This window comes from Aythya marila, assembly GCF_965140915.1.
Source record: "Aythya marila genome assembly, chromosome: 15".
Taxonomy (NCBI): Eukaryota; Metazoa; Chordata; class Aves; order Anseriformes; family Anatidae; genus Aythya; species Aythya marila.
The window spans coordinates 5519023-5544314 of NC_139056.1; the positions used below are offsets into that span (position 1 = coordinate 5519023).

The following is a 25292-nucleotide window of genomic DNA, read 5'->3' on the forward strand; positions in this document are numbered from 1 at the left end:
GAAGGCTGGCAGGTGGAGCAGGCGCCCCTCGGGAGCCAGCCTGCTGCGTGTCCCTGCGCCAGCGTGGGCCCTGGCCACACGTGGGCCCCTGCCTGTGCCGGGGCATTGCGGCCCCGCTCCTCTCCCCGGCATGCCCAAGCGCCCGCTGCCTGCTTCCCAGCGCTCTGGCGCTGTGGGCGTGTGTGAATTTGGCTTTCTGCTCAGCAGTGGGTGTGAAGAGACTGTGAATTCTCATCCCCGCTTTCATTACCTTAATAAAATTACTTCGGGGCTATTCTGTTCTTTTGCAGAAAAATAAGATATTAGCTGCATGTTTCATTAGTTTCTCCTTCCCCTAAGCCCCCAGAGAGCTCTGCCACTGGGTCACACATCTGTGGCCATTCATGAAATCCACTTTGAGGTGCTAGAGGATCTTCGACAGCAGCCAGGACCAGATGCCACTGGTGAGGAGCTGGTGAACGATGCTTGGCATCGTGCTTGTATCAGGATGGGCCCTCTCCCTCGGCCATAAATTTAGCTTAGCTACTAACAAGTTATTCAGAGCTGTGGTCTTTATGAATGTTGTATCATCAACGCTTTTCTTAAGAGACAAATTCTTACCTAAACTCGCCTGCTCTACAGAAATAGAGATAATAAGCCTGAAATTAGATGAAAAAACAGCATTTGTTTTACCCCCTGACTGCCATTCCCCAAGTTTTTCCAGCATTACCACTGTGCCTTACACTTTCTGTAACCCTCGCTTGTGTGTCAGGGGCTCTGTTCAAGCACTTGTAGCTTCATGCACCCTTGGGAGATATCCCAGTTGTGCCTGGAAGGTTGCCAGCTGGATTTGGCGATGCAGTGCGGACCGGCACAGTCCAGGTTTAGCCCTGTCTGGGCCCATCAGGGTTCAGCGCGCCTTTAACCATGAGCGAACGTTGACAAATGGGCTGCTGCAAATTCCTCCGAGTCTGCAGCAAGTCAAAGTTCAGCTGCGGCTGTAAGGGAAGCAGCTCCTCCTCAGGGAGCTGCTAACACTGCTCGATTTAGGGAGCTTCTTCCTGTGTCCTGGGCTGTCGTTCTCAGCACACAGATAGCTTTTGTAGCAGTTTCTTTCAGTGTGTGTTTTGCTTTAAAATTTGCATTTTTCAGCATTCCATCTTGCTGATAAATTTGGGAAGGTCTTCCCTGTCACCAGCTGTAGCTCGGTCAGAGCTGAAAAATCCTGATCCCCTTTGGGCAGTTCATTGGCCTTTCATAATTGTGTGCTGTCCTTCCTAGGTGATACGAGAGAGACAAGTAGTGTAGAGATAAGAAAAAAATGCAGGGAAGCAAGCTGATGCTGGATGCTACAGGACAGTCTCCGGACAGATGGCTGGCTTAAAGGCCTGAGTTGTGAAACTGAGATCCAGATCTGAAATCCTGTTAAGATCCCTATGGTAGAGACGGAAGCCATCCCTGCAGAGTGGCTTTGGAGTGAATACAAACAAAGCAGCATCTCCTCACTGGCAGCATTACCTTGCTGGTGGTGTCTGCTAAGCTCCTCACTTGAGTATCTGACCCGTGCTGTCTTAGGAACACAGATACCTCCTGACCCCTGTCATTTCTTCTGCTCTAACAGCCCCGGGGCTGGCTGCAATACTTGGCTCCACCTCAGATCGAGGTGGATGCTGCACCCTCTAGCAACCAAAGTTGATAGCAACATCGCTTGTGCTGGACCTAGAGGGGAAAGTCGCTGCCGCAGAGATCTTTAGGCCCTGCCTTTGCTCTTCAGTCTCTGCTTGCCTGGTACGGTGCAAAGAACCTAGCCTGTGAGCACTGAGCCTCCTGCACATGGATTTTGGAAGCGTTGCAGAGAAGGAGAGTGTAAATGCTCTGACAGAGCAGGTGCAGCATCTCACTAACAAAAATGTGAGTATGAAGGTCTGCGGCCCCTTCCTGGGTCACTGGACCAGTGCTCTGCAAATGAAATCCTAACCACAGGAGGAAAATGGCAGCTGAAAATCCCATCTGCTATCTGTTAAAGCTCTGAGAAGCTGCATTTCCTTGCTGGATATGCTGTGCTCTTCTCTTCCATCAGCACAGTGACAGGAGAGGAGAGCTCTGCTCTCTGGCACTGGCTGTTGGAGCTGTTTTGTGTCTCTAGGTGCAGCTGCAGGATAGGAATGAGAGGCTGTACATGGGGCCTGGAGACCCGCAGGAGAGGATGGGGACGCTGGCTGGCTCCAAACCAGATTTGTCAGCCAGAATGGTCTTCAGTGAAGAGGAAAAACTGAAGGTAAAAGAGATACTTGGGGAGTTGGAGAGAACTGAGCCGTGAAGCTGTATGAGCCCAATAGATCTGCAGTGAAAAATCTGGTGGGAAATGCTGGGGCCTCTTTCCAGAGGTGTATGTGTTTCCAAACCCAGTCTCCTCCGTTTGCTCCCTGGCGGTGTTTAGGCTGGAATAAGCTCAGATTGACTGTGGTCTCACTGGCTTCCCACACCTCTTCCTTCTGAAAGAGGCCAGGACCTCAGGATTGATTCTCCTTAGCTTTTCCTCTTTGAGGGTTGTGTCTTTACCTTTTTATTTGGTGTGTCTGTGGGACAGGATGCTTCAGTGGCAAAAAAACGCAGTGCTGGGAGCTGATCTCGGCTCTCAGCAGTGTTCCTCTTCTGCTAGTGCTCAGGTAAAAGGTGCAACTGTGAGTTCTTTCAGCACCTCTGGGCTCTAATTCCCTGCTGCAACCTGTTGAGATAATGTGCTGGCCTCAGTGTCAGTCCATGACCTTTTTATAATGTCCTTTCTCTCCCTAGATTTCCAAAGAACTCATTGATCTCCAGATTGAGACAAACAAAATGAAGGAGCAGTATGAGACAGAGAACTTTGAACTGAAAAATATGGTATGCAAAAGGTTTCAGCTCTGCCAGATACCTTTATTCAGGATCTTTTCTTGTTTGGCACACTCGCTTTTCTTTAGCTAGAGTAGTGAATTACCCCCATTGCCCAGATACTTGAGAAATTTATCTGAAACTCATCTCCCTTCATGCTAGAGCCTGTTTGAACAAATAAATGCTTTATTATAGCTGCTGGTCTAATTCTGCTGCCCCCCCTCTGCAGATCTTGTCCCTGGAGAACCGTGTGCTGGAGCTGGAGCTCCGCAGTGAGAAAGTCACCGGGGAGCGGGACGCCTTGCGGGACCGGCTGCGCACGCTGGAGACCGGCCGTAAGGAGCTGGCGGACGAGTACATCATTCTGAAGAGCAATTACCTGGCCCTGGGCAAAGAGCTCGACCAGGAGGTGAGACAGCTTTGGTGTTCCCCACTCCACCCCACAACTTCCCAATCTAAGGCTGTCTTTGGGTTGCTTACCAAGCCAGTAGCAGCGCTGTGCCCATGCTGCCCCGTGACTGCGCTCCTGTTAGCGGAGTCTTCCCTTTTCCCCTTACCCCACATCCCCATCCCTAGCCATGCAAAGAGAAGGGCGTTGCAGGTCTGGTCTGGGTGCACGTTTCAGGTCCCTCTGGACTGCCAGCACACTTTGTTTCCCTTTTTTTTCTGCATGGCTTGCACGGGCTGCACAGGAACGGATTTGTAGTCTGTCTCATCTCACTTGGTGGCAGTTAGGGGCCTAGAAGTTTTTGAAGTTGACAAGTTTATAAAACCACAAAATATAATCAAGTTTCTGATTGTCCCTTAAAATATAGTGATTTTCCTGGTGACTATTAAATTAGTGATGATTAACTAAAGTCTTTTGCATCCCAGAATTGTGCATTGCTTTGGCAAGAATAGCTACTGTAATAGACCTTCCCCACTTCCCTCCCTCTCCCCCCTCCCACTTCTCCTTCTCTTTGAATTGGATCGGATGACTGACACACTCCTGCCTCCCTCCTCGGCAGATATTTCAGCTGGTTCAGCCAAGTGACCTAGTTTACCGTGCTGGCCCTGTGATGGGAGGATGTGGGGCACACTAGTTTATACAGGATTGACACGAAATGTCACCTCACAACTGGCAAAGCCCCACCAAGTGCGTTTGTCCCTGTCTGTCCAGTCTGTCTGTATGATGAGCATCAGGTAGAGCTCAAGTAGAGGAGGATACAAGGTCACAGCCATCCGGTTGCCAATCAATGAATTAGGGACTTGTGAAGTGACCCATTCACACGGACGTGGCAGTGAGTGGGGTATGGCTCCCAACCGGCTCCAGCTGGGAAGTGAAAAGCCAGTTTCAACTCCTCTGTGGCACCTTGCAGCTGGGATGCACACAGGGTGCACGCACGTGCTATTATTTGTCATAAGCTGAGAAACTGCTCATGAGGAAGCCAGCTCGGCTGCTCGCAGGGTGCAAACCCACCCTCCAGCCCCTGCTGCCCCGGGAGCACGAGGCAGAGCGCATGCCACTGCCTGCCAGCACGCTGCCGAGACAGAGCTCACGGAGCTCCTCGGCTCACGGAGGAGTAGCTCAGCGTTCAGCCATCTCTGTGGCTTCTCGTCCCCAAGGGGGTGCAGTGTGTTAGTCAAAAATCGGATTTTCAGGCTGCTGACATCCCGGAATGATGGTTTTAAGGGGTTAGCGGTAATAACGCGCTGTTTTCACGTGGATCCTGGAGCGTTTCAGAGAAAAGCGAGGCACGTGGAGTAAGGTACACGCTCAGATAGCAGCCTGGAGCGGTGGAGCAGGGATCAGAAGCCAAGGGTGAAATCCTCGGGTGTAATTGGTAGGGTGAGGACTTTACCCCGGTGTCTTGGCTCTGACTGCTGAATATCCCTGCCTGAAGCGAAAGAGACTCCAACTTGGCAGCCTGGGGCTTGTGGCGGCATGGGCCTCTTGCTCATTATTTTCCCAGTGCGGACTTTCCCAAAGGAAATGGCAAAAGCAGCCTGCGGTTCTGCCCCCTCCCCTTCCCCGGAGCTCTTCGCGGGACACAATGAACCTTTTACACATTCCCAATTACAAGTGCTACTTGTGACCTTGCCAATATGTTGTCATGGCTGCTTGGCGCAGAAGCAGCTCCGCGAGCTCATTCATGGTCCCTTGTAGGGAACAGTTAGAGTCTCTGAATTGTTACAGCCCCCATTGTACGCCGTGATTCACAAATCGCCCTGGGTCTGTCCCAGGCGCAGGAGAGCGGCCGCGTTGGCCTTTCCCGTCCCTGGGGAAGTGCCTTGCAGGAGATGCCAGCCCGACACTTTGTGCCTGTTTTCTAACACGCTGTAAATTCTTCCTTTTCAGGACCCTGACCTTTCCTCAACTCTCCGTTTCCTCCTGCTCTTTTGTTCGGGGGGCTCGCAGGGCCCACAGCGGTGCTACAAAGCGAGGCCAGCGCGGGGAACCCGAGCAGCCCCGGACCAGTCCCATGCCGGGGTTTTCCCTGGAGCGGGGCCAGGACTCGGAGCACATGGGAGGCAGAGAAGCCCATCACAAACCTGGGACTGCCTCTTTCTTTGGCTGGCCAAAAAAAAAAAAAAAGAAAAAAAAAAAAAGAAAAAGCAAAAGCTGGTACTTCTGCGCTTGTGTGACCCCCTCTGATCAAATTGTCGGCGCTGACAGCTGCAGATGGATCGGTTTCGGTTGGGGAACGAGCAGCCTGTCTCTGCGTAGCTGTCAGTTTTCACAGCTGTATATCTCACCTCTTTGTCAGCCTCTTTTCTCCTCTCCTCTCTCCCTCAGCCCACCCTGTGCTATCTTTTGATAAGCTATTCTCTACACGGATGACTCAGATGACCTCTGCCTCCCATCCTCCCGATTCACTGCCATGGTAACAATTACTCAAGCTTGTCCCCAGTCATAAACTCCATCAAAGCTTTGTTATCTACATAGAAACCCTCCCGTGAGACATGAATTCCCCCAGTGTTCCTTCCAGATCACCTGTAACAGAGCCTTTCTCATTCAGATCCTCTTTATCTTTTGGAAATGTGTCACTTCACACCAGTGCTGCTTTGAATCTCGCTGCCTACACGGTGCTGTGGGCTGGCTGCTTCTGGAGGTATGCATTCAGACAAAACTGGAATTAGCTGGGTGGCGTCAGCCGAGATGGATGGATATTTGGCCATTCTCCCTTACATTATGTAGTCCGGAGGCATTGTTTGGGGAAAGACATGCCTAACATGTTGGGAAGCTGTGCAGAGAGTAGAGTCGGGGTAAGGAGGGAGCTGTAGGTCAGGATGGAGCGGTGTTGGCAGAGCTGTGCCCAGGGCCGGGCTGGCATCAGGGTGTACTGTCACCACGATCCCTATCTGAACGTGAGCGTGAGGGCGAGACGGGCAGGGGGAGTGAGGTTACGTGTGGATGACGCTGCGTGCCGTGCCTGGCGCCTGGCGGTGATGCTCGCCCTGCATCTCCTCAAGAATCAGAAAATCACTGATATCCCTGGACATATGAGAGGGAACTAAAAATAAAACTTGCTTTCAGGAGGGGATGTGAGTGCCTGCTTTGTGTACACACCAGGAGCAGTGGGTACGTGCTGAACAAACAGCGCGCGGAGCTGGAGAGGCAGGATTTCAGATGCTCTTTCCTTCTTGCTTGACCTGGCAGGTCTTGAAGAATGAAGAGCTCAGCCTAGAGCTGCTCAACCTGGCCAATGCCAAGAGCACCCTTCCTGGCACAGGGAGCTACCACCACCTCTCTCACGCCGCAGCTGATGAGCCCTCTGCTGAGCCTGGAAGAGTGCGAGCAGTGGCGCGCCGTGTCTCTGCTCAGAAGGTGAAGGTAAGGACCTCTCTGCCCCGTCCCCAGTCTGAGCTTCTTGGAGAACAGGGGTCTAAAGGTACCTTCTTCTGTCTCTTCTTCAAATCAGCCAGAAGATGCACTTGCCTCTGAACACAAGCAGCAAAACCTGGAAAAAAATGTGAGTGTGTGGGTTCTGCTGTGGGGCCCTTGGGGAAGCAGAGGGGAGAATTTATTTGGAGTGTGGCTGGCAGCTCCTGGTACTAACTTGCGTTTTGTGGATGGGTTAGTGCCTTGGTTTATTTTCTTTTCTTTAAGCCATGCAGTTGAGATCAGAATAACTCCTGCCTCGTGCAGGGCAACATGTGGTTCCCTCAGTCAGTGCCCACTGGAGAGAAGAGGCAGGAGTTTAAAATCAACAAGTGCAGGGGATGCTTGGTTATTTTCTTCTTGCTGATGCTTGAAATAGATGAGGGTGACAAGCACCCAAAAATGAGAGCACAAGAGATATTTCCTGCCTTGTTTCCATCTGCAGCCTGTGTGGTACCAGCTTGGGCTCCACCACCAGCTCCTGATGAGAATCTGACTGTCAGAGTGAGAATCTCACTTGGAGGAGCGACACATGTGCCCCTCCACGTGCCCTTTCTCCAGATCAAATGTCATTTCTGGCGTGCTGCAGAGCACTGGTCACTAAACCCATCCTTTCCCCTGTGTTTCCCATACCGGCTGGATTTGGGCTAGCTGGAGGCTCTCCTCACCTTCTCCCTGTTGAAGAATCCTTCTGTTTATGTCAGCCCTCGATCTCATCTTCCTGTTCGCTTGTCCCTCAGTTGCTTGGAAACCAGGATCGCATAAAAGTGGAGATTGAAAATCTGAAGAAAACCTATGATTCGCAGCAGCAGAAGCTGGAAGAGCAAGTGTGAGTGTTTGAGGCACACGCATCCTTCTCTTACCCAGCTGGGCATTTTGGGGTCTCACTGCAGCTGGATGTGATCCTGGCGAACAGGAGTGGAGGCAGCCTCCCTTTGGTGGGGTACAGGGTGGCAAATGACTGTTATAAGTGAGGCCTGGAAGTAAAAGCTGATGTTTTTGAGGATCTTAAGAGCGTTAGATGTCTCCTTAAAAGTCTGTTTAGGTACACAACTAGCCTTGAAAATCCGTGGTCGATGTGTGGCAGAGCTGCTCAATGTGTAAGCAGCTGCTTAGAGATTTCTGTCATTAGTAGTGGTTTCCTTCTCAAAGCTGGAGGTATCGGGCCTGCAGAGACGTTTGGGGGTTTGAAATAAACATGCCTTCTCCCTGTGTGCACAGGATCGCCGTGGGGAAGGAGCTGCAGGAGGCGAAGCGAGCAATTCGGGACACCCAGCGCAAACTGGCGGAGCAGTCAGCAGTAAGGGCAGGCTCCTTCCCTTCCCCTCCCGTGGCTGGGACACGAGGAGCAGTGAGCGTAACCCGGAGCTAGCGGTGGGGCGGGTGGCTGGCACAGAGGTGCTCTGGCATCTCTCCCTCTCCGGGGAGTTCGTCGCACCAAGGTGCTCCTCCCTGCACAGGGCGTGCAACACACCTGCTGGGATGTGCTGCTTGCTTGGGGTGGGAGGAATTTTGTTCACTGATGTTTCAAAAGAGCTGGAGAAGCCACTTGCAGGGGATTGCAAATGATAAAAGGTAGCAGAGGGATATAGAGTAAACATTAATGGTAAGCTCCTGCGGGAAAACCCAGGCCCTTCCCAACCTCCCTGCTGTAGGGAAACTGAAGTCCCCGTTCCCTATCGAGCACTTTAGTGCCCCTCATTTGGCTGGAGGCTGAGAGCAGCGGTGTGAACGCTGGCTGTGCCTAGGTGCTGCTCACCTCCCGGAGCCAGCTGCAAGAGGTGGAGGCGGAGAACTCCCGGCTGCAGCTGCGTCTGAAGGAGCTCACCGAGCAGTACCGCTCCCGGCTCGCGCAGCACGTCAAGGACTTGGCGGTGGGTACGCCCAGACCCCAGCCTGCGGAGGGCTCTCCTTGCTGACTGCCTGCTTCTAGAACGTGTCTGCTCCATCCCCTCCTCGCTGGGCTGCTGGGCAGAGGGGCGCTGGGGCTTGGGGAGCTGTGCTTGCAGCAGGAATTGGTCTCTCTCCTAGCCCAGATTTCCCGTGTGACCACGCGAAACTGTCTGAGTTTCTGCTGGGACGATCTTCCTTGGTCAGATTACTTGGACAGAAAGATCTTCTTATTTACTATGGCTGCCTTCCAGTTGGCTCCTAATCCCCATTGCCCTGACAACTTCCCTCGGCAGGCCTGGCGGTGCCACTGAGGGCTTTATTGCCTCCTCGGTTTGCTGCCTCCACGGTGCCCCTGCTGCTGTCCTCAGGGGAAGCTTTGCCAGCCTCTGTGGTCAGCACAGACCTGTGTAACACAAGTACCTGGGACCTGCAGACCTGCTCTGGGAACAAACAAGCACCTCTGATGCAGAGTAGGGCCCACAGAGCACGGTGAGGACTCAGCACAAAGCAGGAGATTCAGGCAGGTTCAGGCATGGGTACCTGCTTGCATCCATCAGTGGCTGGGAAGAAAACTGATTCTACCCCCATAGGTAAGCAGTTTTTGGCAGGAACTGCTGTGCCAAGAGGTTAACAATGCAGAAGCATTTTTTACTGTGAAGAAGAGCTTAATTTCTGACAGGGTATCTCCCAACAGAAGGAGCAGGGCACAACAGAAAGAATACAGGACTAGAGACGTTGGCTCCTGACGCACTCATGTTCCCCTAGATGGATCCGTGATACAGGGTCACTGACAGCAGTGTGCCTTCTCTGCCTCGAAAGGGGTTTGATGAAAATTAATTAGTCTTCCCTGCTCTTAAAAAATGGAAGATATGCCCTGTTCTGAGTGCTGTCATCACAAATATTTCTGGACCTTCAGTGTGGGAAATGGGTTACTCGTACAGGGAAAGACTTGATCACTTCCATTTCCTTCTCTGTATGTTTAAAGGATTACATGGACAGCAAATCCAGTGACTGGACAGAGCCCAGCAAAGCCCCAGCTCACATGAAGCACTTTGTGGACAGCATGCTGCAGGACATCAGGGCTTCCTACAAGTCTCGGGAGGAGCAGCTAGCTGGAGCAGCACGTGCCTACAAGAAACGCATGAAAAACTTGGTCAAGAAGCATGAGAACCTGCTGATTGCGTACAGGCAGGGCTAAAACAGGGCCTGGGCTACCTCTGCCTCTTCAGGTCATTGCTAGGGACCTAGTGGAAGTGCCCCATGGTGCTAGCACCCAGTCCCCTTGCTGCAAGGGAGGCAAACGGGGCTCCCATGTGGAGCTGAGGTCCTGGAGTGCATGCTTATCTCCGTACTCCTGACACGCCAGGAGCAAGGTATCTCCAGCTACACACCAGGTGCTCTGCATGCACTGGAGCTGCTCTGTGCACAAGTTCCTCTTGTGCAAAATTTAGGGCAAGAGACTGAATCCATGTTGGATGGTGTGGAAATGGAGAGGTGCCACCAACATGTCCTGCATCCCTGCAGTGTTTCCAGCTCTGCTCCACGGCTCTCTCAGCAGCTTGGGCTGTGGGAAGCAGCAGAAATCTGTGGCTTAAAGGCCACAAACAGGATGAGCTGCCCTCAGCACGCCCAGGAATATTGCACGTGCTGCTGGGCTCTCCCACCTACCCTTTCCAGGTGGCCAGAAGCCAGCAGGTCCCAAGCAAATGGCACTGCCAGCAGCATCAATGCTCAGCGCTGTTACTTCACCAAAGGTAAAGTCTAACGCCTCTTGGCATGTTGTTACAGCATGCAGCGAGAGCAGATCCGCTCCTTGGGCAGCAGCGATATGGATTCCGGCCCCGCTGAGCTCCACTTTGCCATCACGGACCCGGAGCTGCTGACAAACACAACCCAGGAGCTAAACCGGCTGCGGGAGCACAAAGCGAAACTGGAGCTGCAGCTACAGGAATTGCAGCAGGTAGTGGCTGCAGCAGTGAAACTGGGTGGGGGGAGTCTCACCGGCAACAGACAGAGCAGTAGGATAGCTCTACCCATTTCTGAGTGCGTCCCCTAAGGGTTTGCCGTGTCTCTGTGACACAGACTAGTGCTTGCTCCCGTTCTCACTCGGGGCTGTCCAAGCAGGAGACCACGCTCAGAAGCATACCAGTGAGCTCCATGTCCTCCCACTGGTTCTGCCTGGGCAGGGACATCTTTCTTGATTTGTGTGAGATGCATTTATTTAAACATTAATGGAGTGGAAGACCTAAACCTTAGGGCTGTCCTGCTCATACTCTTAGCGTTAGAGTGCTGGGACAGTTGTGGCACTTTCTTCAAAGCGGTGGGGACTGTGGTGAGATTGCAATGTTCTAATGCTTACAGAGGTACTGTTCTTCCTTTGCCTTCAGAAAAAAATGAAAGAAGCCTCTGACCTTCAGCTGCCATCTGAGCAGTAAGTCCTGTCTGTTTCTTGGGATATTCAAAATGCTGAATTCTCCTTGCTGTATGGACTGAGGGGTCTTCTCTGCATTACTTGGAGACAGTAATAAATAGGGAGAAAGAGAGCTGATAGGAACTCATCTGAGAAGAAAAGCCAGCTGTCGTCTCAGTGCAGCATTTCCTGTGGTGAAATGAGTTGGTCATTTGGGCCTTGATCCAAGAAAGCTCTTAAGCACATGTTTGATTTAATCACGTTGTTAGTCCCACTGATCTCTTCGGAAGCTGAAGTTAAGTGTACGGCTGAGGGCGTTGGTGGATCACAACCCGAGAAAGGCCAGAGAAACTACACCAGCTTGGGACAGTCTTGTTTCTCCTCCCTCCCAGCACAGAAGCTGGACAGGAACCCTCAGTGATCCTGTCCTGACACCACCCTGGTTTCCTGACATACCATTTATTTTCTCCTTTTGATCAATCTCTCCCCCCATGCTCCATTCTTCTGCTGAAGCTCTACCAGCTGTAACTATGGAGTGGGAGAACAAAGTGTTAAGAGAAATCCAGGCTGGGATTTTTCTGCCTTTTAAAATGTGGTAGCCTAGAAAACATGCCAGGTATTGCAGTAACAGTGCCAAGGAGCTGGTCAGTGCCTGAGCCACTGGATTCCAGCGCAGTCTCTTGGAGAAGAGTTACCAGAGCCTACCACTGGTTTAGATGCTGACAAATAACAGTAATGCTTAAAGAGAGACATTAATTTTGACAGACTCAGCACAGGAGCAGGACAGAGAAGTACCAGAACCTGAAAACACACAGAAAACACTTCTGTGTGCTGATGGTTTTTACCAGAGCTACCAGGTTATCCTGCTGCTCTAAGCAGAGACACAAAGCCCGCTGTAACCACAGTCCTGTAACTATCACCGTGTTCCTCGTCTTTCTCAGATGTGTGGCTTCACTGTTTATTGTTCCCTTAACTTCTGCTCCCATGAAACTTCTTTCAGCCACGATTTTCCGTGTGCCCGGGCTGGGTGACTGCAGCCACCAGAGGGAACTCGCGCGGCTGCAGCGGAGCGGTCTCGGGTCTGCAGGCTGCCGTGCTTGAGCACAATGCATTCCTCAGTTCATACAACCAAAATTCCCCGAGCATCAGATGTGACCTGTATTTTGCTCGTTCAGACTGGGACAGAATGGGAAGGACTTTCCCACGGCTGGGCTGAGCAGACAGCTCACCTATCGCACCCAGCGCTCAGGGCGAGCGGGTCTGCGCTCGCACACATGAAAAGCGCCAGCGCTTGGCATTGATCATACCCCGCTCTCCATTTCCATAAAGTTCAGCCTTGCAGTGTCAGGTTAATGACTCTTTCTGCTTGGAGTCCTCTGATGTATGAGTGTTGATGTGAGCTTGGCACGAATCCAGCCATCACAGCGGGAAACCCAGGTTGGCAGAGGGGCTGTGACTCTCACGCCTGGGCACAGGGACAGCGCTGCGCGCCCCGAAGTTGGGGCCACAGGGATAGAAAAGGTTTGGCGCTCTGTGCTTTATGCTCTGCTGGACACGAAACGCTTCCAGACTCCGAACAGAGCCGTGCAGCTTGCAGATGGGCTGGCTTTGGATGTCCGTGCAAGACCAAAATCTGCTTTTCTCTCCTAGGAAGCTGGATGAGGAGGGCTGGGCAGAGGTCAGGAAGCAGCTCCGGGAGTTCACGCACAGCACCCAGGTAAAGGGCCGGAGCAGCCCACCTGAAATAAGCTCAGCCTTTGCTCACGTGTCAAAGAGGTGCTGGGTCCTTCTCTGGCCACAGCTGTAACCTTGACCAGTGCTTGACCAAGTGATGCTGCGTACCGAGGCTATGCTTTCACAGCTCCTGAAGGAAGCAGGCCAGCCCTTACGGCTGCAGGTTGTTGGCCTGTACTGTTCCATGTCTTGTTTCAGCACAAGGATTTAGGTATCTGTGTAACAAACAGGTTTTCAACCTGGTTCAAACGAGAAGTCTGGTTTGAATCTGAATCAGCTTCACAGTCTGGTTCCTTTGGGGTGCAAAGTTATCTGCACTGCACTCAGGAATGGGGTGGCCCCGAGCTCTCTTCACCCACAGCATTGCTCGGCAGCAGCCAGGAGCTTGGAGATGCTCTCTGTGAGCTGGCTTGGCACAGGTGGGCTTTGCTGTCCAGCCCTGATCACAGCAGTGGGGCTGCTGGGGAGAAAGGGGATCGCTGGCACAGACTGCCACACCTGGGGCAGTAGAGGAAGGGCTTTGGAAACAGAGCAGAGCTCTTGGGAGGCAAAACTAGATTGGCAGGGGATGGTTATTGTGTGTCCTGGGGTGGCCCAGGCCCTCGTGCCTGTGGTCTGCTCAAGGAGAGCTCAACTGGTCAGCATAGCCGGTGGCCAAGAGTGGCTGAGCCTGCTGGAGGCTGGGCTCTTGTCACCAGGCTCTTTTCTCAGAGCACGTCAGTCTCCTGCCTGCCTCTGCAGCTTCGTGCCAAGCTGTGCCAGAGCCAGAGCGTTCAGTCCCTCCCGGCAGAGAGGGGCCGAGCGACTTCCCTCCCATCTCACAGCACTCCCCAATTTCTCCACGCTTTCCTTGCCCCTCCAGGAGGATTTGGAGAAGGAGAGAAGCCAGCTGCTGACTCGGGCCATCGTGGCAGAAGAGCAGGTGGCAGAGCTGCAGGAGTACGTAGAGAAGCATCTTGCAAGGTGAGGCAGCGGGGTCCCCCTTCACGCGCTCTCTGCTTCCTGCTCCAAGTTTGCCTCCCCGGCTAATTGCCAGAGACACGGCGGTGCCCAGCACCCTGCCAGGGCCTGACCTTGCTGCCACCTTCCCACAGCACTGCCCGGCACAGCCGGTGTCACACAGCTCATCCAGCTGTGCGGGCAGCTGGCTCCGTGCCTCGCTCTGCGTGCTGGGGGGCGCATCTGGCCCGTGAGCCTAAGCCCATCCTTTGGAGGAGGTGAAGAGAGGGGTTGCCTAAAATCCAAAGCCTTCCAGCAAGCCCTGATCTGCTGAGCTTTCCCACTGGCTTATCGTGCCCTGCAGCAGGGGGAAGGAACAGCTGCTGGGGCAGGGGAGGGCGAGGACAACCAGAGCACATCTGTTGGAGCCGTGCTCCGGCTCTGCGCCCCACGCGAGGCGCAAGTCGGCCCAGCTGGAGCTTCGATCAAGCTCATGGGCTTGTTGCTGTCACTGCTACCTGGCAGAGGTGACAAGCAGCTTTTCCCAGGGAAAAAGCCGTGTTTTTTCCCTCTGTGGCTGCTCATATCCCAGTGCGGCTCAGCACCTGTGCTGCCCGGCATCGCTAACTGATGAAGCGTGTTTTCAGCGCACGACAAGCACAGGGCAGAAAGTGTCGGTGTGAGCTGACCACCTCTGTGCATGAGCTGTGCGCAGGGCCCTGACCAGGAGGGGATGACGCTGCTGCTCCCCTGCTGCAGGTACAAGCAGGAGATCCTCCGGCTGAGGACGCTCGCTGGCAGCAAGGAACCCCGCACGCTCAGCGCGGGGGCGGCCGACGCTCCCCTGCTGCCCAGATCCAGACGGACCCCCAGCCAGGGACTGTAGCTCTTCCCCGCGGCTCCACAAAGCAGCACGATTGTAGGGAAAAAAAAAAAAAGAAACAGTTTAAAAGAAGGGGGCTTTCTGTTCTGCAGGCTGGCTGAGGCTCCTTTCCTGGCCAAGAGCTGGGACGTGCAGCGCAGGGACCCACGTGGGTGTTCTCAGTCTCAAATTAACGCTACTAAAATGGGACAGGGCAACTGCGCCGTGCCTGGCCCCTGACCCCTCAGCTGTAGGAAGAGTTCTGCCGCTCCCTGAGCACACCACGACGAGGGACACGGGGGCAGCCTCCTGGGCAGCGTTTTGCTGCGTGACTGCAGGGACAGGTCCCTGCTCCTGCCCTTGAGAGCGCTGCCACAGCGTTTCTCCCGGGTCAGCCTCGCTTTAAAGGCGAACTCTGCTCCTGCCTCTGCTCCCTGCTGAGCTGTAAGAGGCCAGGGATGGTTCAAGGTGCACTTGGGCTCTAAGAGGTTGCACAAAGGGGATGAGCTGCTCTTTCACGGTGGGAAGAAAAACTTTTTTCTCTGTGTTTGAGTGAAAGAAAGAATGCCACGTAATGTGAGCAGGGCCAACCCAAATCCTGCAGTGGGAGGCAGGCCGGACAGACGGCCATCCTGTTCCAGCTTCAAAGGGACATCGGGGCACAGCCTGAGGCTGCCCTGGCTCCAGGCAGAAGAAGCCCCCCCTGCGGCTCAAAGGCACAGCAAAAGTCTCGAGGGAAGAACTGTCCAAATGTTTATTTGGAAAAATGATCCAAAATCACCAATCGGACAGAAAGAGGCACTGGAGATGTAGCCCTTAAATCGCGTGATCATTCTGGATCTGATTTTCCCTCCCCCTTGCTTCCCCCAAGCTGACCACTCTGAAAGATACGGAGGGACCAAGTCCCCCCTTTTTTTTGGGGGGGTTGTGGAAAAAGCCTGGCCAAGCACCGCTCTCACCCTCCCTCTCACTGCTCTCCTGGGCTGAGACCACCGGTGGGAGAGGCTCCAGGAGGTGCCGTTACACCGGGTGTCCCTCCGCACCGTGCCATGCGCCGCACCTCCTTCATGTCATAGGCCCAGGCTTGCTCCAGCCCCTGCCCCAGGGTGCTGCTCGGGGTCCACGACGGGAAGGGGAAGCGTCCGGCCACCACGCGAGCCTCGTCGGGGAGTTCTGCAAGGAGCTTGGCAGCTAGGGGAGGCTTCTGGGGAGAGACAGACAGCCGAGGGCCTGAGATGTGGCTGGATGGAGCAGCCCTGCCTGGGGACCCTGTCCCACGTGAATGCCTCGGGGCAGTGCCACCGGGGGACGTGGGGGAGCTTCTCAGCAGGGCTGGTGGGTCCCAAAAAGCAGCAGCAGCTGAAGGCCCTTCCAAAAAGCAGGGCTGAGGCTGGCCCCGTGCATCGCTGGGGCCAGGACTAAATGCAAATTTTATTCCAACCTGAGTGACTCTGTGATTTTTCCTTACCTCCAGTCTCTAATTTTTGGTCTTATTAAAAAAAAAAAAATCTTTGCCAATATTCCAGATTTGCTCTGTTTTCTAAAAATCTCCCTCCTAAGCCTGCTGAGGACAAGACAGCAGCACCTCAGCGCAGAGGGACTTACCACGCTGGGAGCCAGGAACACGGTCACGTTGTAGCAATCAGAAAGATTTGCCTTTAAAAAGAAGGAAAAGGGGAATGAAAGAAGCAAAAGGCTCCTAGGGGGGAAGCGTGGGGGAGCTGCCTGAGTGGCCAAGCATTTTGCAAGCGGTCCTGTGAACCTCGGGGGAAGCAAGGATGCCACGCAGCGTGTGGGACAGCGGGCTGTGCTGGGACAGCCGGGACCTGCCTTCAGCATCGTCTCGGTGTCCCCACACCACATTCCCTTGTGGATTTTGCCCGACTGTGCTGGGGGTACCTGCAGGCAGCTCTAGCAGCGTGTCCATCAGGGCCAGCAGCGCCCAGGCCTCTCCTCAGAGCTCTCGCCCTGCCTACGGCCAGCGCTCAGCCCCCGAGGCCGTTACCTTCCACAGGTCCTGCTTCAGGAAGGAGACCTGCCCGTGGCACCCTGCCTTCCGAGCCCGGTACTTGGCGAGCCACAGCAGCCAGGGGTTGAGCTCGTAGCCCACGGCTGGCCTGAGCCCTTGCTTATGAGCCTCCAGCACCTGCAGAGAGAGAGTCGGGGCTGAGAGGAGCCCGGGAGCAGGAGCCCCTCGCAGGGCACAGCACCCATGGGTGCTGAGGCTCCCGCTGTGCTCTCAGGGTTTCCCCCCGGGTTGTCCCACCCTGCTGGACGCCCCCAGGGCCACCCCCTGTGGGTGCTGCCAGCACCCTGCTCCTGGGGATCCCCGCACCGGGGGTGCCTTTGTGCTCCCCTCCCTGCCCGCTGCCCTCGCCGGGCCCCCCCTTACGAGCCGTCCGTCCCCCGATCCCAAATCCGCCGTCTTCCCCGAGCGGCCCCGCAGCAGCGCCATCACGTTGGCCACTTGCTGGGCACTGGACGGCAAGTAGGGCACCTGGAGGGGGGGGACACACACACAAAGAGCAGGGTGGGGGGGCTCGGTCAGCACTGCAAAGCGAATGGAGGGGGGGTGTCCCAGGCATGGGGGGGGGGTCCTGGGGGTACCTGCAGGTGCAGCGGCACCCGGCGGAACCCGGGCATGAGCACGGCGGCCCAGACGGCGTAGGCGGCCAAGCCGGTGGCCGCCGCCAGCTGCAGCAGCCCGCGCCCCCCCAGGGCCTCCCCCCGCAGCTGCCCGGCCAGCTCGTCCAGCGCCTCGGTGTCCATGGCTGCCGGAAGGGGCGGCCCCGCACCCGCCGAGGCCTTCCGCCACCCGGCGTGTGCCGCGGGCACGCTGGGCGCCGTGCCATGGGCAGCGGAGTGCCCGGAGTCTGTGTGTGTGTGTGTGTGTGTGTGTGTGTTTTGGGGGGGGGGTCTGGCTGCTGGCCCCCCGGCTCCTCGTGGCTGGGGCTGCTGGAAACGGCAGCAGCCGTGGCAGCCCCGTGCGCTTTGCACGCCCGCGCACACTTGGTGCGCCTCGCACGCCCGCGTGCCCGCCCGTGGCTTCTCCTGCTGCTGCTGGGCTGTGGGAAAATCCCGGTGCTGCCTCCGGGGTCGGTGCCCACCCGCAATTAAAAAAAAAATGGGAACAATAATGAATCAATTAGGGGAACCCGGCGGCACACAGAGGGCAGGCGGCTTCCCGCAGCCCGTGGTTTCCTCCCCTTCTCCCCCGGGGGCTGAGGTTTGCGCAGCTCCTCCAGCAGGACCCGGGAGCTTGGGGACAGCCCGGTGTCCCTGTGACGGGGTGCCTGTGCTCGCCATGCACCCAGACCACCCCCGGTGTGACTGCAGGTGCAGGGGGTGATTGCACAAGCACACCTTAAAAATGCAGGTCTGGGTGCCCAGTGATGCTCACCCCATTAAACCCGTGCACTAGAGCAGTGATGGGGACAGGGCGCAGCACCGGGACCAACGCTGTCCCTACACACTGCTATACCCTGGAAAAATTCTCCCAGGGCTGTGTCTCCCCTCCCAACACCGGTGCCCCCCCTCCCAATGCTGTGAGATGGCCCCCGTGGCTGTGGCCAAGTGGGGGCCACGGGGATTTCACCGATTTTCTGCGGCTTGCTGGCAGGTGGGGCCAATTAGTCTGGGAGCAAGCAGAAAATCGGGGGAAACAGGAGCCGGGAGCGAGGGGCCGGGGGCGGCAGCAGCACGGCGAGGAGGAGGAGGAGGATGGTCCCAGGGATGCCGGGGAGCATTAATTAACGAAGCAATTCCCACGCAGGGCTGAGCCCCCCCGTGCACGGCCCGGGGAGGTCGGGGGGGGCCGTGTCCCGGTGTGCGGGGCCGAGCAGGTGGCCGTGCGCGGGGAGCAGTTGGGAGCCCCAGCGCCTTTAATCTGCCTCCACCCCGGGCAGCTCCCCCCGCTGGGGCCGCGGCGGCTGCAAAGCGGCTCCGAGCGCCAGGAATTTGTCGCCATGCGCTGGGAAAGCTCCTTCCCACCAGCTGTCGGCAGCGCCGCCGCGAGATCGGGGGGCCAGGGGTCCCAGGGGGCTCGGCTGTGGCTCGGCCCAAGCCAGGGGGCTCCGAGCAGGGCCCTCAGCCCAGGTTGTGGGGTTTTTTTTTTGGGGGGGGTATGTGGTGGTCAGGGCTTCCTTGGGGTCACTGGGCTCACCCGCTCGCTCCATCCTGCTCGGGGCTGGGGCTGGCCTACCCAAACTGCCCTGTGCTGCCTGTTGCCCCCGGCCCATGGGGGCGTCATCCTGATCCTATGGGGCATCTCTAACCCCAGGGGCATTATCCTGACCTTATGGGGCATCCCTAACCCCAGGAACATCATCCTGATCCTATGGGGCATCCTCTGACCCCAGGGGTGTTATCCAAACCTACAGCACATCCCCTGACCCCAGGAACATCATCCTGACCCTATGGGGCATCCCTGATCCTAGGGACATTATCCAAACCTACAGGGCATCCCCTGACCCCAGGGGCATTATCCTGACCCTATGGGGCATCCCTAACACCAGGAACATCATCCTAAACCTATGGGGCATCCCCTGCCCCCAGGGGTGTTATCCTTACTGACCCTACGGGACTTCCCCAACCCCAGGAACATTATCTAACCCTACAGGGCACCCCCTGACCCCAGAGGTGTTATCCTGACCATATCCTGACCCCAGCCCCAGGGACATCATCCTGACCCCACAGAACACCCCTTTTCCCAGAAGCATTCCCCACGGCAGCTCCTGGGCCCCAGGGTGGTGCGGACAGAGGGGACAGGAGGGGACAGGAGGGGACAGGGGGACTGGGACAGCCCCGGGCTGGGCGCGAGGTCTCCATCCCCCTGCTCGGGGCGGGCAGCGAGGAGGGCTGCGCGCGGCCGGCCGCCTTTGTGCGTCGCCTTTGTGCCCCGCGATTCACACGTCCAGGCTTTTATCTGGCGGCCGGGCAAGGGGGAAGGAAAAGGGGGGCTGCGGGAGGGAATAAAAGGGCTGGGGTGGGGGGGGGAAGTGGCGGGAAACGGCGGCTCCCATTGTGAGCGGGGACAGGGACGGGGGCGCCGGGGACGCCCTGACGGTGCCATGGTGCAGCGCTGCGCCGTGCCGGCACGGCCACCCAGCACCCAGCACACCCAGAGGGTCCCCTGGGCTGGGACATCGGGGTCACGGATGGGGCTGCCGGGGGGGTTGGATCGAGCTGGAGGGGGTCCAGCTTGAACCAGCCCCGGGGCTGGCTTCTGGTTTGTCCCCAGGTGCCCCCAGCTGGACCATCCCTGGGGACAACGGGGACGGCCATCGCCCCTGACCCCTCCAGACCCCCCCCCGTCCCTTATCTTGTTTGCACAAAGCCCCCCCTCGCCACGCCGCCGTCCCCTCGTCCTCCCTCTGCGCCGCTGTGGTGGCTCCCACCTTGTTTTCCATCCCGCAGAGGAAACATTAACCGGGACGGAGCCCGCCTCATGGTGCCCTGCGCCCTGTGCCAAGAGGCAGCGGGGGCCGGGCTGCCCCTCGGGAATTGGGCTGGGATTTTGGGGAGACACCAGGATGGGGCTGCCTGGTGCCGCAGCATCCCTGAGCAGCGCCGTTGTCATTGTCCCCCCCCCCCCTCCAGCCGTGGTGCCCCCCCAGCACCAGCTCCTTCCCCAGCACCTCCCGTAGGAAGCGTTGGAGCCCTGGCCACAGCCCAGGCGCCGCGGGAAGCGGGGGCAGGCGGCCGAACCCGGCCGAGGGCAGAGGGCACCAAAAACACCGCCGAAAACTCCGCGTTGGCCAAAGAGCAGAATAACAGCCTTTTCCGCCGCGGCAGAACGATCTGATTTGGCCAAATAAACATTTTGGAAGAAAAACAAGATTTTCTGCGGCTGGACAGCACCCCACCGGATGCTCGGCGCATTAAATGCAATAATTTCACCCCGAGGAATGCGCTGGGGTCAGAGAAGCCAGGATTTCGCTCCGGCGCCTACAGAGGGCTGCGTGGGCAGCGCGGGTCCCTTTGTCCACGCCTCGTTTATTGCTTTTCCAGTGTCGTTTTTCCTCCTCCTCTGGGTTTCCCACTCCTTCCCCTTTTCTGCCTCCTCACTAACGCTGCCAAAACCCCGGGCTGACGGCTTCCTCCAGACCCCCCTCTCCCCCAGGGCCGTATCCTGCCCTCGCAGCCCCCTTGCTCCCAGCACAGCCCCAAAATAGTCAGCGGCATTTGGGCAGCGAGGCAGGGAGCCAGCACCGAGGAGGAACACGGGCACCGTGCGCTCTGCAGCGATCCCCTGGTGAGGCTCGCAGGGGCAGGATCTCCCCAGGAACAGACCACGCGCATCTTTTAATTAAGCTCCGAAGCCGGCAGCGTTCTTTGGGAACGGTTTCCTGACGAGGAGAAGCAGATTTCGGCCAGCACCGGGCTGGGCGCGGGGCAGCTCGGCACAATGAGGCCTTGTGGCCAGCGGGCGCTGACGAGATCGGCGCTGACAGCGGCACCACCGGGGGGGCCCCGCGGCCCCCGGCCCTGCTGGAGGAAACCCAGCTGACCCCGGGGAAAAGCAGGGAGGCAGCAATCTGGGAAGAGAGACCTACAGAGACGCTGTAATGCAGATGTCTGCAGCCACGCTCGCCCACCCGCTCGCCCCTCGTGTCTCGGTCACCGTCCGCCGCCGCTTGCTGAAAAGAGGCCACACGCGCCACAAATACAGCTTAGTTTATAGAAAACAAAATCACAAATTTGGTATCGTTATCACTTTAGTGCACATACAATGCCCCCCGCGCCCCCACGGTCCCAAATCCCTCCTGGTGCGCCCTGGCACGGCGGGGTGGCGAGCTGCCACGAGGTCACATCCCCGCGTCCCCACGTCCCCGCGCTGGCGGTGGCACAGCCCCACCTCTCCCTGCTTCCATCCCCGTGACCCCTCCTCTGCTCCACACTTTGCTTCAGCCGTGGCCATGCCAGAGTCCCTTCCGTGCTGCCTCTGCTCCCTCCTCACCATCGCATTCACTCCTTCAGCCTCGCTCCTCTTCCTCTCCCCCTCCCGCCCATGCCCTGCATCACCAGCAGGGCCAGGGCAAAGCTCTCCATCGCCATCACCCCACTCCCCCTTCCACCCTCAACGTTGCCAATCCCCTTCCACACTCTGCTCTCACCGCCGTGCCCCAGCCACGCCACCGCTCTCCTCCTGCCACCCGCAGAGCCCCCCCAGGGGACAGCTGCCCCCCCTGCACCACCCGCCGTGCCCCACCACGTCCCCACAACCCCCAAGACCACAGCATCCCCGGGGCGCGGGTCCCCATGTGCCCTCGTCCACAGGGAGCCCCCAGCCCCCCCAGGGCCAGGCCCACCTGAATGCATCTGGGAAAATCCCTCCCCTTCCTGCAGGATTTTCACGGGACTGCCCCGAGGATGAGGCAAAGACCAAAGCACCCTGCTCCTGTGCTCCCGTGTCCCTACGTGCCCATCCTTGCTGGCAAATCCATCGTCCCCGGGGACGGTGAGAGGTCCCCTCCACGTGGCGATGCCCCCGGGGCGAGCGGGGGGACAGTGCCGAGACGAACCATTTTCCAGGGGTTCTCGAGCAGGGATGCTCCCAGCCCCAAAACCGGGGGCTGCCCCCTCCCCGAGATGCTCAGTCCACGGGGAACTCGCAGGGGTTCTGCCGCCTGCGCCGGGCGCCCTCGTAGATGCGCTGGAAGTCCTTGTAGCGGGGCGCGCAGCTGAGCCAAGCCTCGCCGAAATGCAGCCACCCCGTGAAGAGGAAGGTGCCGGGGCCTGGCCGGACACCGCAGCGCAGGGGGGTGCGGATGCTGCCCGCCGCCCGCCCCGGCCTCCCCCCGGCCTGGAAGAGGGGGAATTTCTGGCGGTGGATGCGGATGGCGCTCACCCCGATGATGGATTCCTGCAGCTCCGCGTCGTTGGAGACGCTGCGGATGCTGCCACGGACCACTGCGGGGGAAGGCAGGGAGAGGCGTGAGCGTGGTCCCGTCCCCAGCACCATCCCCGTCCCCATCCCACAGCAGCCTCGGGGAGCAAACGAGCTCCTTGCAGGCTGAAGGAGCAGCAGAGCAGTGGGGAACACTCCCAGGGCTTTGCTCCATGTGGGTGCCAAATGGGGCCACGATGGGTGGGCACCTCTGGGCACTGTCACCATCCTGGGGCTGGGACAGGGCTCTCAGATCAGCCAGGCACACGCTGTTCCCAGCACTCCCCCCACTCCCAGCATCCCAATTTTAGTTCCTTTCCCTCCCCTTGAGCCCAAGGAGCCACTCACCAAAGTCACTAGTGCAAATGGCCATCAGGAGCTCGGTGTCGTTGCACGGCCGGCACGCCCCTGCAATGGCCAAGCACAGCCGTCACCTCCGCGCCCCGGGGGGGGACACAAGTGCCCCTTGGGGGCCAGGAGACAGCTCCCCAGGGCTGAGCCCCCCCCCCCCGTCACCCTCCGCCTGCCTGCGTGGCGAGAGAAGCCCCCTTTTGGGGAGGTTTCCCACTTGAACCAGGGTCCAAGGGAGGCGAGCTGGCTCACCTTCGGCGGGCAGGCTGGCGGCGGGCAGCGCCAGGCGGGCGAGCCAGTCCCCCCGCAGCTCGTAGCGGAAGGCGGCGATGCGGCGGCTGATGTCGCGGTGCGGGGTGGCCTGCAGGAACAGGGCCACCTTCTCGCGGGGCAGCCAGCTGAAGCAGCGCACGCGGGGCCGGGGGGCAGCCTCCGTTTCGGGCAGCAGCAGCTCCAGCTCCCCGTCCCGCTCCAGGTAGAGCTGAGCCCCCCGGAAGGTGCCGGCGGGTTTGATGCAGGCGGTGACGTGCCGGGGGCTCCTGCCCTTGCCGGTGCCGGTGGCGGGGGGCAGGCGGGGGGCCAGGCGGAGGCGCAGGGCCCCCGTGGGGTACAGCCATTCCAGGGAGCCCTCGGCGCAGCGCAGGGTCAGCTGCTCCACGCTGCCCGCCTCCTGCGACAAGCCGCTGCAAGGCACCGCAGCACCCGTCAGCGGGGTGCCCCCCCCTCCCGGATAGAGACCCCCCGACCCCCAGGGAGGGCACAGAGGGGGGTGTGAGGGGCACGGAGACCCCGAGGAGATGCACCAGCCCGCTGGGAACCTCAACTTGGGGTGCGGTCTCATGATTTTGGGATGGGGCTGGTGCTTGCTGCAGCCACATCATCACGGAGGGGCTTTGCCCTCCTGCCCCCCCCCCCAAACCCCTTCCCTTGCCCTTTCGGGGGGGACCTTTGAGTGCTGGGGGGGGGGTCACCCTGACCCCTTGCACTTGCGGGACTGGGATTCCGGCATCCCCAGCGCCCCGTGGTGACATTTGGGCATTTCTGGCCGCGGGGCTGGCACCCACCGGGGGGAGCGGGGCCGGTTGTGGGGGGGTGGGGGGGGAGCGGAGGCGGCCGCTTTGTCCGGGCCGCGCCGCTGGCGGCTGCGCGGCCCCGTGGCCCCGCCGCAGCCCCTCCTGCCGGGCCCCCGCTCTTTGTTCCCGAGCTCGGCGCCTTCCCCCGGTGGGAAAGGGCCCCGGGAAGGGTCTGGGGGCCCCAGCAGCCACCCGAGAAACGGCGGGGCCAAGGAGAGGGAAGGGGGGGTCGGGGCCGGCAGCGCGCACCTGCACGGGGAGGAAGATGAAGGAGGACGGAGGGGGGGCTCTGGAGAAGCATCTCGGAGCCCTGCGACCCCCCCCGGGCCGTGAGCATCTTTGGGGGCCTCTCCCGAGCGGGGAAACTGAGGCAGGCGGCATCCCCGGGGCCCCACCGCGGGGATGCTCGGAGCTCCCCCCTCCCCTCCAAAGCGGGCTGAGGCCCCCCCCCGGCCCCTACCTGCCCCTCCAGCTGCACTGATCCGCCGAGAAGCTGCCGAGGGCCGCGGCCAGCCCGGCGAGGCAGAGCGCCCACAGCGCCCGCATCGCTCGCTCCGGGCTCCCGGTGGCGGCGGCGGCGGCCCCGGGGCGGCCCCGGCCGTGGCCGCGGAGCGCAGCGCGGGGGGGAATTGGGGAGGTGGGGAGGGAGGGGGGGGGGGGGGAGGGAGGGCGTGGGAACCGGGGGGGCCAATCAGCGCCGCGCCCCCAAACTTTGGGCCAATCGGGGGGGAGGGGCGGGGCCGTTTCCCTCCCCCCCCTTCTCCTCCCCGAGTACCCCACGCGGGGCGTGGGGGCCCGGCCGCGACCTCCGGGGGTCCCCAGGGGTCGGGGGGGGCTGTCCCGGCCCCCGAACCCCCCCAAAACCCTGGGGACCCCCTCGGTGCCTCCCACCCCGCGGGGGGAATTCCCCACGATGCTGCGTGGGGTTGCCGGGCCTGGCGCGTGGGGCGCGCGTGGGTCCTGCCCCCCCCTCCCCGTACCCCCAATCCCTTCCCCAGCTCCCCAAATTGGCCTTTTTCGAAGGATTTTCCCCCAAACGCGGCCAGCCGGCACCAGCGCCCGGCCTGCGCCGCTTGCGCATCCGCACGCCCCCATCTCCCCTCCTCCCTTGGCCGGCCCCTAATTATTATTAATTATTTATGATTTATTTTTTTTCTTTTCCCCCTTCAGACGGCGCAGTGCCGGGCCCGCAGACCCCCCAATTAATTAAGTTTCCGCCGGGTGACAGCCCGCCAAAATGTTTGAAATAAAGACGGAACAATTGCGATGCGCTGATACAGGCGGAGAACAAAGTCCCCGGGCGGAGGGTGGAGCGGAATGGAAATGAGGGATTGTAAATTCGGGTGGCAGGGAAGAAAGAGAGGGGAGGGCCAGGGGAGGGGGCCCGGCGCGGCGGGGGGAGCGGGATTCAGAGCCCTCCGGCCATGAAA

General features: G+C 58.8%; 3 protein-coding genes across 3 annotated transcripts; 1 reads left to right on the plus strand and 2 right to left on the minus strand.

The window, feature by feature from the left end:
• Positions 1-1812: 1812 nt before the first annotated feature.
• CCDC78 (coiled-coil domain containing 78) lies at positions 1813-14574 on the plus strand (the record flags this gene model as incomplete). The annotated part of the gene is made up of 14 exons (XM_082772074.1): positions 1813-1890; positions 2126-2257; positions 2776-2862; positions 3080-3259; positions 6491-6664; positions 6753-6803; positions 7453-7541; positions 7934-8012; positions 8461-8586; positions 9591-9793; positions 10394-10590; positions 12641-12732; positions 13612-13712; positions 14448-14574. The coding sequence occupies 14 exons, from the start codon at positions 1813-1815 to the stop codon at positions 14572-14574; spliced, it is 1716 nt and encodes a 571-aa protein (XP_082628200.1).
• Positions 14575-15252: 678 nt separating this feature from the next.
• Positions 15253-17320, minus strand: ANTKMT (adenine nucleotide translocase lysine methyltransferase). Its single transcript, XM_082772135.1, has 5 exons — positions 17158-17320; positions 16943-17047; positions 16556-16696; positions 16156-16206; positions 15253-15754 (listed from the first exon to the last, which is right to left on the minus strand). Exons 1-5 carry the CDS (start codon positions 17317-17319, stop codon positions 15518-15520), a joined length of 696 nt encoding a protein of 231 aa, XP_082628261.1. The 5' UTR covers position 17320; the 3' UTR covers positions 15253-15517.
• A 4540-nt stretch (positions 17321-21860) lies between these two features.
• Positions 21861-24459, minus strand: METRN (meteorin, glial cell differentiation regulator). Its single transcript, XM_082772794.1, has 4 exons — positions 24323-24459; positions 23042-23472; positions 22787-22846; positions 21861-22461 (listed from the first exon to the last, which is right to left on the minus strand). Exons 1-4 carry the CDS (start codon positions 24406-24408, stop codon positions 22145-22147), a joined length of 894 nt encoding a protein of 297 aa, XP_082628920.1. The 5' UTR covers positions 24409-24459; the 3' UTR covers positions 21861-22144.
• Positions 24460-25292: the final 833 nt, after the last annotated feature.

Coding starts and splice junctions, on each gene's coding strand:
- ANTKMT (XM_082772135.1), bottom strand. CDS start 17,319: ATGGACACCGAGGCGCTGGACGAGCTGGCCGGGCAGCTGCGGGGGGAG. Junction 17,048..17,157: donor GGGTGCCGCTGCACCTGCAG/GTACCCCCAGGA, acceptor CCCCCCCTCCAG/GTGCCCTACTTGCCGTCCAG. Junction 16,207..16,555: donor TGAAGCAGGACCTGTGGAAG/GTAACGGCCTCG, acceptor TTCTTTTTAAAG/GCAAATCTTTCTGATTGCTA.
- METRN (XM_082772794.1), bottom strand. CDS start 24,408: ATGCGGGCGCTGTGGGCGCTCTGCCTCGCCGGGCTGGCCGCGGCCCTC. Junction 23,473..24,322: donor CAGTGCAGCTGGAGGGGCAG/GTAGGGGCCGGG, acceptor GGTGCCTTGCAG/CGGCTTGTCGCAGGAGGCGG. Junction 22,847..23,041: donor CGCCAGCCTGCCCGCCGAAG/GTGAGCCAGCTC, acceptor TGGCCATTGCAG/GGGCGTGCCGGCCGTGCAAC.